This window comes from Portunus trituberculatus, chromosome 17 (assembly GCF_017591435.1).
Source record: "Portunus trituberculatus isolate SZX2019 chromosome 17, ASM1759143v1, whole genome shotgun sequence".
NCBI lineage: Eukaryota > Metazoa > Arthropoda > Malacostraca > Decapoda > Portunidae > Portunus > Portunus trituberculatus.
Genome location: NC_059271.1, coordinates 23186901 through 23201831, shown reverse-complemented (window position 1 = coordinate 23201831; position 14931 = coordinate 23186901). Strand labels below are relative to the sequence as shown.

Sequence of the window (14931 nt, the reverse complement as noted above, 5' to 3'; positions counted from 1 at the left end):
GACTCACTCTACTAGGGACCCACTCATCCTGTCTGTTTTTGTCATGCCTGTTTTCACTGCTACTACATAGTTTTTGATGAAGTATTTGGTAAATCATGTTACTTGAGGTTAGTGGTTTTAGGTCTATTACTAAAACTTAGAAATGCCATTGTGATTTTGCCTTTCATGCCTTCCTTTGTTGTGTTACAGGTATTATTTTGTATATCCTTTTCAGGACTATGTGCATTCATCTGTGGGTGCCCTAGTGGACACTCACCTGGTGCGAGTACAAGGGTGTGGTCTTGGGGCAGCTCTGGTTGAGCTTGGTCGCTGTGAGACTTGGCTTACACGGATGTCTCGAGGGCAGTCACCCTCAGATGTTACTGACTTACCATCTTCATCTCCTGGCTCAGCTCTCTATCAGCTCTTGGCAGATCCAGATTCTCTTCCCCTAGATAATCTCACAACTGATGTTTTCACTGTAAGTCATTCCAGTCATGAAAAATTCATGCATAATGTGGGAAGACCTCCAGATTTGCTCTTATTGTGTGATGTCATGCTAATACTGTAAACAGATGAACATACAGTATAGCATTTGCATCTCATATCACACCTAGAAAATTATATACTTAATTTGGGAGTGGTCATAGAAGGAGTAAGGTAATCAAAATAGACTGGTATTTTACCCAGCTGGTAGTCAAGGAAATATAAAGGATATGCATGAGTACTGAGTTGAGTCCTAGCATAGTTACTTCTAAAGTTTAGGAGTCAATAGCCAAGAGGTTCTCAATAACTTTACCACTTTTAGAGTGTGATGCGTCATGTAAGGCGAGCCTTGCGGGAAGGTGGCACTGGAGAACCACAAGGTGTTAGTCTGGCTTCTGCAGCCTCCCCATGGCCACTCTCCACCCTGATGGTGTTGGAACTCCATTTGGCTATGGATATGATCCTCACTGCCTGCAGGTATGATATTGTCATCACTATTGTCATCATTAATTCCAAGGAAACTATAATATAATAAGAGTTTTCATGTTTTATTATCATGAATTATAATAACAATATTAAAAGGAAAATGTTGGTGGTTGTGCAGGTTGGGAAGATCATTAGTGTCAGTGGGCACCAATCCACGTAGTAATATGGGAGTGGCTGTTGTTAACCCTGGAGTGGGCAACTTACCTGCTACTCTGCGTACTGATCTAGCCAACAAGTAAGGTTTTTATTGTATGCTTAGAAATTAATATGAGTAATTCATGTGATCCCTTGAGAAATTTAGTTTCTCTAGAACCTTCATGGTGATATTTATTCTAAAATTTCAATTATAAGAAAATATCATTTGTTTGAAAACAGGTTTTACCAGGTAAATGATTGAATTATAAGTAGAATTAATTGATGAAGACTCATTTCCATTGAGATGGGCTAAAACAGCATTAAACATGTTTTATGTTGAATTCATAAGTATAATAGTTCATTATCACTACTTCTTTAAAGTTATGATTAATGTGAAATCAACTTTTCATCATCAGGGTCTTATCTGTAAGAGAAGTGTACAGTTCTGTGTGGATACAAGGCCAACAGGCAGCAGGCCTTCAGTCATCATTGTTGGTCCTCACATCTCTTCTGGCACGCCTCCTGCCAGACCACTCTCTTCCCACCTCCTAAACAATGACTTTTGTTCCAATGTTTAGTATATTTATGTAAAGGTTCTTGTTTACAAGTATATGCTGTTCTGAAGAAACATTGTATCAAAATAGATCATATTTGGTAGCTGTGAACACAGATTCATCCTGGAATTAACTAAGAACCAAACTGAAGATAATGTCATACATACTTTCTTGAAAGCTTATTATTTGCTGCTTTTGTCTGTGGAAAGCATTTAAAAAATATTTGAAGTCCACAATTTACCATCAGTTATATATATTTCATATACAAATTTTGAATTGGTTTAATGCATGTTATTGTCATCATAAACTGTAGGTTACTGGTAATTAATTATTTTTGTTAAGGACAAATGGAAAACATGCATAATCTGCTGTTCTTCTTCCACACCCAAAAATAGTGTGGCATCATCATGAGATGTATGCATTTAATAATAGTTTACATATAAATAACTCGCTGAAGATTACATCATCTCTTTTTTTTCCTTCCAATATTGATAATACTGGATATCTAATGAGTTTTATTTCAGAATTAATATAAAATATTTACAAGAGAAAAGTCACTTCACAGGTTGAGAAGAGACACCAAAAAAGTTTTTCTCAAAGCCAGCAAATCAGCATTATAATGATGAACCAATAATCATTGATTTATTAGAAAATTCAGTGGTGCTGCAAACTAGAAGTTAAGGTAGTTTTTATCAGTCTACCTACTATGTCATGCATTTAATTTTGCCAAGATGTAAGAAAATTGTTTGAAAGAGTATTTATTAACTAGAGGCAGTCATACACTGATATTCAGGAAACATGAATAATGAAGTACTTTTGAATGCTTTATCTTATTTATGGAGTCTTGCTTATATTACAAAGTTATTTGGTGAGTTTTCAATCAATCAAATATGAGTGAGTGATCACAAGTGCACATTTTCTTTAAAACATTCACTTTATTTCTGAAAAAAGATAAATTTTGCTCCATCTAGAGCTAGTGCTTTTATATACACATTTTTAAGACTTTAAATCACATAGCTTCTTAAAAATACATGGTTGTATTGATTTTTTATATTTTTTGTTAATATAGAAAGTTTTCACATTGAAATCATTGACAGTATTGTATGCTGTTAAATTTAATAATGAACGACTTGTTATGCTGCTTTTGTATTTTCTCTACCAAAGTTGTGATTGTGTTTCATTAGTAATGGTTTAGCACAAATGCACACAGTCAATACTGTGAGTTGTAACCATGAAACATGTGTGTGCTGCACATATGAGAAACATGTCAAAAAGTATAGGTTGCGTATGGTGAATGTGATGGGAGTCTTCATTAAAAAGTCTAAAAACAAAGAAGAATATCTGGTAAATCTTGTTTTACACACACACACACACACACACACACACACACACACACACACACACACACACACACACACACACACACACACACACACACACACACACAGTGTAGTGGTTAGCTCGCTCGACTCACAATCGAGAGGGCCGGGTTCGAATCCCGGGGCGGCGAGGCAAATGGGGCAAACCTCTTAATGTGTAGCCCCTGTTCACCTAGTAGTAAATAGGTACGGGATGTAACTCGAGGGGTTGTGGCCTCGCTTTCCCTGTGTGTGGAGTGTGTTGTGGTCTCAGTCCTACCGAAGATCGGTCTATGAGCTCTGAGCTCGCTCCGTATTGGGGAAGACTGGCTGGGTGACCAGCAGGCGACCATGGTGAATCACACACACACACACACACACACACACACACACACACACACACACACACACACACACACACACACACACACACATATATATATAGATATATGTATAGATATATGTGTGTGTGTGTGTGTGTGTATATATATATATATATATATATATATATATATATATATATATATATATATATATATATATATATATATATATATATATATATATATATATATATATATATATATATATATATATATATATATATATATATATATATATATATATATATATATATATATATATATATATATATATATATATATATATATATATATATATATATATATATATATATATATATATATATATATATATATATATATATATATATATATATATATATATATATATATATATATATATATATATATATATATATATATATATATATATATATATATATATATATATATATATATATATATATATATATATATATATATATATATATATATATATATATATATGCCCATTCCTTGCAAGTTTTGAACAATAAGAAATTATAAAGTGCAGAAAATTATTGTGTATTTTCGTTAGTTTGCTCTAAGCACATTCCTGTTTAGTATCATAATGGAATGTAGAAATAAAATGGAACATTTCTTTCAAGCAGGAAGTTTGTCATTTGTCTTTCATTTCAACTGATCATCTAATGTCCTGACCAGCCAAAGAATATGTAATCATTCCAGATTTTTTTTTATTTTATATACTTGTACCTTCACAAACAACAGAAGATGCTGAGTAGTTGAAATATGTAGAGAGATGAGGACACTTGAACAAATTAAAAAGAGTTAAAATCTAAATGTTTTGAAGAATCGCATATATTTTCTTATTTAACTTAATGAGATGTGTTTCTTGTAAACATTTGTTTTCTATTTTAATAAAATATTTATCTTCAGAATGTGTTGGCATTAAGTATTGTCTACCTCTTTGAATTAGCAATAATGTTTGTTTTGATTGTTCATTTTGCTCCACATGGTATCAAAAAAAAAAAAAAAGGTTATTGGCCTCATGATTTCTGTTGTAAGAAAGTAGTTACCCATAATAGAAGTGTGGAGATGAATAACTCAAAAAGTTTTATTCATTATCTGTCCGTATTTGTCAGTGCCTTACAATGTATGGTTTTACTTCTTTATATTATTTGCATATGATCTAATGTTAGTGATTACTAAATATCAAATGAAACAAGATTTACATTTTTTGTCTTTGTTTACAATTATCAGCCTGTGTTGATAATTGCTATAGGATATTAATTCATGCTGCTATATTTTTTGGTATTTACTTAAATTGATCCACTAATTTTGGTGATTTATAAGTACTAAATGAAGAAAGAAACATATATAGTAAAGTAAGAATTTATATTATTATTTTGGAGTATTTGCATATGATCCACTAATATTTAAAATTTATGAATACTAGATGAAGCAAGAAATATAGTGAACTATTGATACCTTGAATTCATACAAACTGCTTTAAAAATTTTCAGCCATGAAGTGATTTGGGCAGTACCTGGCACCAGGCAGAAGGGTTTGTCACTGCTCCCTATGGTGTGGTGCTGCCCACTGCCACTGCAGATAGACGACCCTGACCTGGAACACCCCATATTCCAGTCACAAGTAGTTAAGTGTGTGATATTTTTAGCCACTATAAAGTCAGATTATAATATTCATGGCAGTGAAGAGGTTAGAATGTAATATTTCCATATGTAAGTATACAGTTTAGCATTAGTGGTTTATGAATGCATTGAAGGAAGACATGTTTATGACTTTTCACACCAGATGGTTGCACCTGCTGCAGTTGAAACCATGACAGTGCAGTTACAATGTAAATCAATTTCCATACAAACGTACAGTTTTCCTCCTGTCTGCCTTCCAAATGTGCAGAAAATCTACATGTTGATTTAAAGTAGGCATTTCTGGCATTTTGCCTCTTCTCTTTTGGGGGATCTGAGGAGGTACTATGCTGATTTTTCCATGTCAGAGACCCACCTCTGTGTCCTGAACACATAACAGAGATGATAGTGTCTAGCATGGAGGTGTACATTCCTCACTTTTTCTCAATTTAAACCTTCTAAACCTTGGTTTAACACAGTCTGTTCTCATGCTATACATGATAGAGAGGTTGCTCATAAAAGGTACTTGAGCCTTCCATCACCTGAATCTCACGCACTTTATATTTCTGCCTGGAATCATGGTAAGTTTGTTCTTCAACTTGCCAACACTCCTTTATTAAAAGAAAATGTCAAAATCTTTCAAAATCCAACTCCCCTTGAGACTGCTGGCATCTGGCCAAAAAAATTTCCAATAACTTTAGTTCTCCATCTTTCCCTCCTTTATTTCATCTTGATGAGACCATCACATCTCTCTAAAGCTGATCTCTTCTCTCAGACTTACCAATAACTCTATCTTGGATGATTCTGGACTTGTCTCTCCCGCTTCTTCCTCTGACTATTTCATGCCTTCAATAAAAATTCTTTTTAATGATGTTTTCCATGCTCTTGCTGGCCCAAACCTTCGGAAGGCTTATTGATCTGATGGGGTCTCTTTTATTTTCAAAAACCATGCCTCTGTGCTTGCACCTTGCCTGGCCAAACTCTTCCATCTCTGTCTATTGACTTCTATCTTTACGTCTTGCTGGAAGTTTGCTTACATTCAGCCTGTTCCTAAAGAGGGTGACCTTTCTAATCCCTCAAACTACTGTCCTATAGCTTTAACCTTTTGAATCTATCGTTAATAGGAAGATTCTTAAACATTTGTCATTTCACAATCTTCTATTTGATAGCCAGTATGGCTTCCGTTAAGGCTACTCTACTAGTGATCTTCTGGTTTTCCTTACCGAATCTTAATCATCCTCTTTTAGTAATTTCAGTGAAATTTATGTTGTTGCCTTAGACATATCAAAAGCTTTTCATAGTGTCTAGCACAAAGCTTTGATCTTAGAACTAATCTCCTATGGTTTCTATTCTTTTCTCTAGACCTTTATCTCAAGTTTCCTCTCTTGACTGTTCTGTTGCTGTTGTTATAGATGGCTACTGTTCTCCTAAATCTATAAACAGTGGTGTTCCTCTTTCTATTATTCACTAATGATCTTCTTAACCAAACTTCTTGCCCTATCCACTCCTATGCTGATGATACCACCCTACATCTTTCCACGTCCTTCCAGAGACGACCAACCCTACAGGAAGTCATCACATCATGCAGGGACACCACAGAATGCCTGACTTCTGATCTTTCTAAGATTTCTGATTAGGGCAGAGAAAACTTCGTTGTGTTCAATGACTCAAAAACTCAATTCCTCCATCTATCAACTTGACAACCTTCCAGACAACTATCCCCTCTTCAATGACACTCAACTGTCTCCCTCTTCTACACTGAATATCCTCAGTCTGTCCTTTACTCATAATCTTAACTGGAAACTTCATATCTCATCTCTCGCTAAAACAGCTTCTATGAAGTTAGGTGTTCTGCGGCATCTCCAGCAGTTTTTCTAACTCTGTACAAGAGCCTTATCCATTCTTGTATGGAGTACTCTTCGCCTGTTTAGGGGGTTCCACTTACATTGTTTTTTTAAAAAGGGTGGAATCAAAAGCTTTTTGTCTCTTCAATTCCCCTTCTCTGACTGACTATGTTCAGCCTCTTTCTCACTGCCAAAATGTTACATTTCTTTGTATCTTTTATCATTATTTTCATGCTAACTGCTCTACTGATCTTAATTGCATTCCTCCCCACCTCCTGCGGTCTCGCTGCATAAAGCTTTCTTCCTCTCAACCCTGTTCTGTCCAACTCTCTAATGTAAGAGTTAACCAGTACTCTCAATCATTCATACTTTTCACTGGTAAACTCTGGAACTCCCTACCTGTTTCTGTATTTCCATTTTCCCTATGACTTGACTTCTTTTAAGAGAGAGGTGTCAAGATATTTGTCCCTGAATTTTGGTTAACTCTCATGTCTTTTAGGGAACTGGCAACACAGTGGGCCTTTTTTTTCATATATATTTTGTTGCATAAAAAAAATAGGGGAAATAGGAATAAAACAAGAGATAGAAAGTAAAATGGAAGAAATAGGAATGAAACAAGAGATAGAAAGAAAAATTAATAACAAATAGAGGAATAGGGAGAAATGGGATTGAAAATATGATAATGAATAAGGGAATAGGAGGAAATGATAAGAAAACAGCAGATTGAACGAAAAATTGATAACAAATAGGGGAAGAGGATAATGAATGGAAGGAAACAGGGGGAAATGGCAATGATAATGAATAAGGGAATAGGAGGAAATGGGGATGAGAATATGGTAACAAATAAAGAAATAGATGGAAATGGTAATAAAACAGCAGATAGAAAATGAATAACGAATAGAGGAAGAGGATAATGTATAAGGGAATAGGGGAAAATAGAAATAAGAATGATAACAAATAAGGAAAGTGAAAATATGATAATGAATAATGGAATAGGAGGAGTTTATGCGCATGTGTGTTGTTGACCAATAGTGCAGCTTCATATAAGTGATGTTAAATCAGCTGTGTGAAAGAGCTGCAAAGGGGGAGCTGGAAAATGAGGTGACCTGGAAAGACATCTATATTTAAGACATTGCCATTCAAGCTGTAACATTCCTAGTTGTGATTGTGTTGCTTTATTATTAGGCTGGGATGGAGTGAAACTGTACATGAGTGTAACCCATACTTTCGAAGTAGTGAAAATGTTTACAGCTGAATCATGACTTGTGGCAAGGAGAAAAGAGAACCAACATTTTTTATGTGATAACTATTTTGTATGCCTCTGGTGGTAAGATAAGAAAATTGATATTTTCAGTGTCTGATATTATATTTTTGTCTTTAGAAATAGTGTGTCATGACCAAAAATATGTTGGGATCTTTTTGGAAGTTGATGTGATGGTGATAAGGTCTTCATGCATAATATCGAGCAAAGAAAAGTGATGGTCAGTGAACTTGGTCCAATGTTAGAGATATAAGAAAAATAGATGGTGTCGGGGTAAACCCATATGGGGGGATGGGTCAATTTGCAGTTTCACCCAGACATGGAATCTATAATGTGGCTTACATTTTTTTAGTGAGAAATGTTAAGAGACTAGATGGTTCTTCCCCAAGAGCTAAGGATACAGTAGATCCTTTCTTCCTTTTATTTATTACATACAATTCAATCTGTATTAGATGGCTGCTAGCTGGCAGACACCCGGGAATGGTGGGGAGCGATCGGCCAGATGTGGGGTGGGGGGGGGGAGTGGCTTGCCAGGTGCTGTTGGCGCTAGGCTCTGGGTCGGTGTCATGGCCAGGTGACAGTAGTTGGGTATGGATGGCTTGCCTGCTCCGGTGATGAAGGGGAACGATCGGCTGGGTGTGGGTGGCTTGACTCCTCTGGTCAACACTGGGCTCCACGTCAGCATGATGGAGTAGCAGTGGAGGCTCAGATTGGCTTTCATCCCAGAGATGATGGGAGGAGAGTGACACAGGCTGCCAGACAATGAGGTGAGATGGGGGTGGGTACTTGGCTGTCTTTGTCCACACAGTGTCCTCCGATGCCACTCCAATGGCATGAAGACCCAATCACAATCAACAGTCAGGGAAGCGATCTGCTTGCCGAGTAGGTGATTTGGATGGGAATCTGTGGTCAAGACGTGGATGTAAGGCTGTTTCCTGCAGGTCACAGCATCTCATATGTAGCAGAAGAACTTGTGTCAGTGATAAGCAGAAACACAAGTCCCTTTCCATGATGCCCAGGTAAACTTGATGTTGGAGTGAGTAAGGCAGGCCATCCGTGCATCCTCTATCTCCGGAGACGGGCAAAAGAGAGTTGCAGTTTGGATGTGCAGTGCCATCAGTCCCTTGTACTCTGGGTTGCTGGGAGTCACTGGTGGGGTCACCTAGGTTGTTCATCTCTGCTTTTGTCCGTCAATCAATCTTTGAGAAGTCTTCACCAATTGTGCCAGATGTGGTTGTGGTAGGGAAAGCTGTTGTACCACGGTGTGGTCATCTTGTGGATGGGTAATTTGTGGTTCTGTGACAACTACATCAGGTCTATGGTGTGAAGGCAGAGTTGCTGATTCTCATCATGCTGCAGAGTAGTGCATTCCAACAGAGAAAGGATGATCCATGTCTGGGTTAATTTTGGGACTTTTCATCCTCACCTCCTCCTGCATAGAACATAGCACTCATTGCAGCTCCTTCAAATCCTGGGAAGTGTTCACAGGAACGTCATGTAAAGGCGTTTTTAAAGTGAGGGTCTACCTTGACATCTAGGGTTGGCATCCAAACAGCAGGAAGTACAGTAGATATCCTGTTGCATTGCTGGCTCCCGTGTTGAGGGTCAGTTGTTATCATGGGTAAAACTCAAGGCCAGTCACTAGAAGAATTGCAGCCAAGACTTACCCTTATGGCATTGTTGATAGTGCAATGAATCCATTCACAAATAGTGTTTCCTTGTGCATAATATGGACTGGTATGTATTAGTTTGTACCCGAGTAATTCCACTATATGACTCCATAGATGATTTGTAAATTATTGTACCCAGTCAGACAGAATCTCCTCTGAAACACCAAAGGCCAAGTTGACATATTGTAGCAGGAGGTGGGAGACGGTGGGCACTGTGTGTTTGGTCATGGGGATAGCAATGGTGTATCATGTAAGGTAATCGGTAAACATTATGATGTATGGTTTCCCATCATGTATAGGAAGAGATCCCATCACATTCACAGCTACTTACTTCCACAGTTGAGATGCAGCGACATGAACTTTTACGCTGGTCCTCAGTTGGTAATCAGTCCCCATTTGACACCCACGGCACTCAGAATTGATTCTTCAGGCGAGTGTTGGCCATAATACCTGCTCGTGAATAGCGCCAACATTTTCTTGAACCCAGAGTGACCACCCTGAGATGAGTGAAGGGATTAGAGGAATTGGTGTGCAACTTTGGGTCCTAGCATCACACGACTCATGATTCATCACCTGTTTGTTGCATTCCCGTAGCTTCCCTCGCCATTTCTTGACCAACCAAGAGGGCCAAGCCTTTCCTGCAACAACAACGGCAACGGCATCATGGAGTTGATCTTCCTCACTAGTGTTGGTTACCAGGCTCACTTGATACTATGGCTGAAGCTGACAAGTGGGCAGTCAAGAGAGACCATCCATGTGTCCTTGTAGTTTCTCAGGTCTGTGCTTGATGGTGAAGTTATAGTCTTCTAGCTCACTGGACCACCAATGGAAGAGTGCACTTTTTGTTGACATAGATTTTAACCACTCGAGGCTGCAGTGGTCCATGATCACCTCAAAGTGGTTACTCAGCAGGTAGGGGCGGAAATAATGAATACAACAGACCACCCCCAATCTTCCTTCTTTGTGGTACTCTAGTTCTTCTCTGAGGGGCTGATTGTCCGGCTGGTACAGACTATAATTCTCTCCTTCCCGTCTTGCTTCTGTGCTAGGTCAGCACCTAGCCCTAGATTGAAAGCATCCATGTACAAGGTGAAGGTGAAGGGAGAAATCTGGTTAGGCAGCTATAGGAGGTTGTGTAAGACAAATCTTGAGTTCTTGAAAAGCCCCATCACACTCTGTAGACCAATTCCAAATGGCCCCCTTGTCTAAGAGGCTGTGAAGTGGAGACGCAATGATGGTGAAGCCCTTAACAAACCATCTATAGTACAAGGATGTTAGTGGGGGCTGGTATCACTGATATGGCCTGCAGTTTCTTAGGATCTAGCTGAATACCATTATGATTAACTACATGGTCCTGAAAGAGTACTTCTTCACAGACAAGGCAACACTTGGACAGCTTGGGTTTGAGCCCTTTGTATGCATTTGAGCACCTTCCAAAGATGTTGTAAATGCATCATCCAGGTTGGGGCATAAATGATGAAGTCATCCAGGTAAGTGAGGCAGGTTTTCCATGTTAGGCTGCCATCCATCAGGCAGGAGAACGATGCAGGGCTATTACATACACCAAAGATAGAACTTCAAAATTCCCTGAGTCAGCCATCACCTATGTAGAAGATCATTTTCTTGTTTTCCTTTTCATGAATGGAAATTTGCCAGTACCCACTCTGCAAATCTACTATTGAGAACCACTGGACACCATGGAGAGCTTTCATTATGTCGTTGATACATAGAAGGGGCTAGGCATCTATAGTGACAGCATTGAGGAGACAATAATCCACACAGAATCTCAGAGAAACATCTTTCTTCTTGGCCAACACTACTTGGGACGACCAAGGACTTGTTGATGGCTGAATAATGCCACACTGTGCCATGGATTCTACTTGTTTACGTTCCTCTTCTCTCCGTGCTGATGGATGTCTCCAGAACTGTTGTTTGATGGGTAGTCCCTTCGTGTATATGTGGTGCTCTGTGAGTTTGGTTAATCCATTGTTGTTGTCCCCCTGGGCAAATATATCTCCATAATCCTTTAGCAGATTCCTCAAGTTGCACATTTGTGATGGTGTTAGATTGCTGGAACCTCTGGTACAGTGACCATGCCCAGAGTGCTTTCTGGTGGGTCTGTAAGATCTCCTGGGTCGATAGTGCTGATTTCACATCCTTTTTGGAGGCACATACATTCTGAGAAATAGTTGGCCACAACAACAACTGCTACTCACCATTTGCCACTGTTGGCACTGCTCTAATGCCTAGGAGAATTTTGGATATGGAAGGGAACGCACTAATGGTGTTGGAGTTGTCATGAGGCAGAAATATCTGGTGTCAGCAGTTGGGAGGCATGTTAATGCTGTCAGAGGGGTAGAGAACTTTAGGGATCTGGTCATAGCCCCCATTGAGTATTGCATTGTGCTCATGTGTCAAGATCTTGACTCTGAGAGGCCTGTGGATGTAAATCCCAAGTATTCTGTCGATTCCTGATAACCCTTTCAGGATGATGAGTGATGTCACGACAATGTTGTTTTCCCACTCGAGTGATAACTACTGTGTTTCTCTCCTGACCACTAGTCTCACTTCATCGGCTCCTTGCATTGATGATGTATGCTGAAGGCTCCCCAGTTTGTGTTTGTTCTGGCTGTAGGAGGTGAGGGAGAAACAGCTACGGCTGCTGCCTGTGTCCAGTAGCATAATTGCCTCCTGTTTCTCTACTGTAATGGGCCCCTGTGATGTTGCTGGTGGATGGTTTGATAGGAGTTTTCCAGTGCCCTATGGACGGCCCCTATTGCAGTTTAAACGCTGGTTTACAGTGTTGTCAGTTCTTGTCTTGTCACACTTCTGCTGCATGTGACCAACATTACTGCAATTCCAGCACTGCAAGTTGTCCTTGTTGGGGTAAGAGCCCCTTGGTTTGCATTGCTGTCCCTTGCGATTATCCCATAGCTGTTGCTGGAGTGTGGCAGTTGTGGCTTCCAACTGCTCCAGGTGAATAGGCTCAGTCTTCACAGCCACTGCCATGATCAGAGGATGCAGTGTCAACTTAATTTTTGATGGTGATGTTCTACTTTTTCCCAGGCTTCCTCCACCGTCATTGTCCATGTTCTCATTACTTCCCTTCGTATCTCAAGGGGGAGAGCTTTCAAAAACACTTTCATAACTTCCCTCTTGATGATGGCTGCGCATGCACCACTGAATGCTCAAGCTGCAATTGTTGCACCTTCCTTGCCAAGGCACGAAGACTGAAATCTCCACTTGGCATTGTGGTCTTCAGCGATTTCTTAAAGCTCACAATGCAGCTCAAAACGCTCATGCCAGTTGTCTATGGTGTCATTGTCTAGGTTGAATGGCTGCTGCTTCTCCATGATGATGTTACCTGGCCTGTCAGAGGACCACCGCTGCCATTAGTGTTAAGAGGCTGGATGGTTCTTCCACTGAGGGACAAGGAAACAGTGGGATCCTTTCTTTCTTTTGTTTATTATATACAGTTTGGTGGGCAGCAATTAGCTGGGTGTGGGAGCTTGCCAGGTATTGGTGGTGCCATGCTCTGGGTCTGTCATGGCCAGGCAACAATAGTTGGGTGTGGATGGCTTGCCTGCTTCAGTGATGGTGGGGAGTGATTGGCCGAATGTGGGTGGCTTGCCTGCTCCGGTCGGCACTGGGCTCCATGTCAGCTTGATGGAGTAGCAGTGGCTCTCATCCTGGAGTTGATGGGAGGAGAGCAATGTAGGCTGTCAGGTGATGAGGTGATGAGGTGTGGTGCATGGCTGAAGTTCCTCTCTGCTGCTGGCGACAGCTTGAGAGGTGAGATGGGGGCGGGTACCTGGCACAGCGCCCACAGATGAGGCGTGATAGGCAATTGTGGGCAGATGAACTCAGTCAACTGAAAGTAAGCAAGAAAGAACCTGGGAGCTATTTAACGCCACACCAAAGTAAAGATAGAAAGAAGCCTGGGGACTATCTTGTGTCTCGCCAGGGGAAACAGAGATGCAGGCTCTGGGGAGTAGAAGGCATCATGCCAGAGAGTGAGAGAGAGAAGTATGGGGACTAGGGGGTTTCTCACCAGAGGAAGGAAGAGGAGTGGCTAAAGCTTAAGTTGGCTCGAATCTGGGTGTAGAATAGTGGTCTTGCTTCTTATATACCCCTTGGGTATGTGTGGGTTCCAGTAGGGATAATATAGTGAATAAGACTAGAGTCCCAAACTATCAGAAAGGCAATTATGGTAGGTTACGTCAGTTATTAGGAGAAGTAAACTGGGAAGATAGTTTTGGAAATAAAACTGCACAGGAGATGTGGGATATTTTTAAGATTGTAGTAAAGGCTATAGTGATGCAGTGTATCCCTTACAAAGATATAAGGCAGAGAAACAGGAAGCCATTATGGTGGACTCATGAGATAGGTAGCCAGATCAGAGAGAAGAAGAGGGCATACAGAGAGTTGCAGAAAAGTGGGAAGATGTAGATTTGATTAGGTACAGACAGGTCAGGGATGATTTGAGTAAGGTTATAAAAAAAGTAAAAGGCAGGCAGAGATAAAACTAGCTAGAGCTGGGAGTAAAGATCCCAAAAATTATATAGTTATTACAAGGTCAGTGATAAAAGAAATAAGGATAGGATTGGACCACTCAGAAAAGATGGTGTAGTAGTGGATCAAAATGAAGACATAGTAGAATTATTGAATGAACAATTTTCTTCAGTATTTACTAGGAAAGAATAGGAAATCCTGTTACAAACAGTGCGACGAGTAGTTTAAGAGCTTTAGAAAATATTGATATAAAACCGGGAATTATTAGGAAATTTATTCTTGAACTAGACGATAGGAAAGCTAGTGGTCCTGATGAGCTACATGCCAGAGTACTTAGGGAGGGTGTAGACAGTATTTCTGAAGCACTTTTTTTTTTTACATTACAAGGGCACTGGCCAAGGAAAACAAAGTGTTGGAAAAAAAAAATCCGCTGGTTGCCAGGCCCTGTTAAGAGGAAAGTAGGAGAAAGAGAAAAACAAAAAATCTAAAAGGAGGGTCCAGTTAACGTAAGAGGTGTCTTGACACTCCTCTTTTGAAAGAGTTTAAGTCATAGGCAGGTGGAAATACAGACACAGGTAGAGAGTTCCAGAGTTTACCAGTGTAGGGAATGAAGGAGTGAAGATACTGGTTAACTC

The 14931-nt window shown here is 39.6% G+C and overlaps 1 protein-coding gene across 2 annotated transcripts in view; it reads left to right on the top strand.

Annotated features, from left to right (window-relative positions):
- The window catches only part of LOC123505217, a 50612-nt gene extending 48511 nt beyond the window's left edge, over positions 1–2101 (top strand). For both annotated transcript variants that reach the window (XM_045256397.1, XM_045256396.1), the window contains exons 17-20: positions 215–460; positions 788–942; positions 1070–1186; positions 1503–2101. In XM_045256397.1, coding sequence (XP_045112332.1) covers positions 215–460; positions 788–942; positions 1070–1186; positions 1503–1638 — 654 coding nt within the window. In that variant the 3' untranslated portion in view covers positions 1639–2101. The remainder of the gene's footprint in view (positions 1–214; positions 461–787; positions 943–1069; positions 1187–1502) is intronic.
- Positions 2102–14931: the final 12830 nt, after the last annotated feature.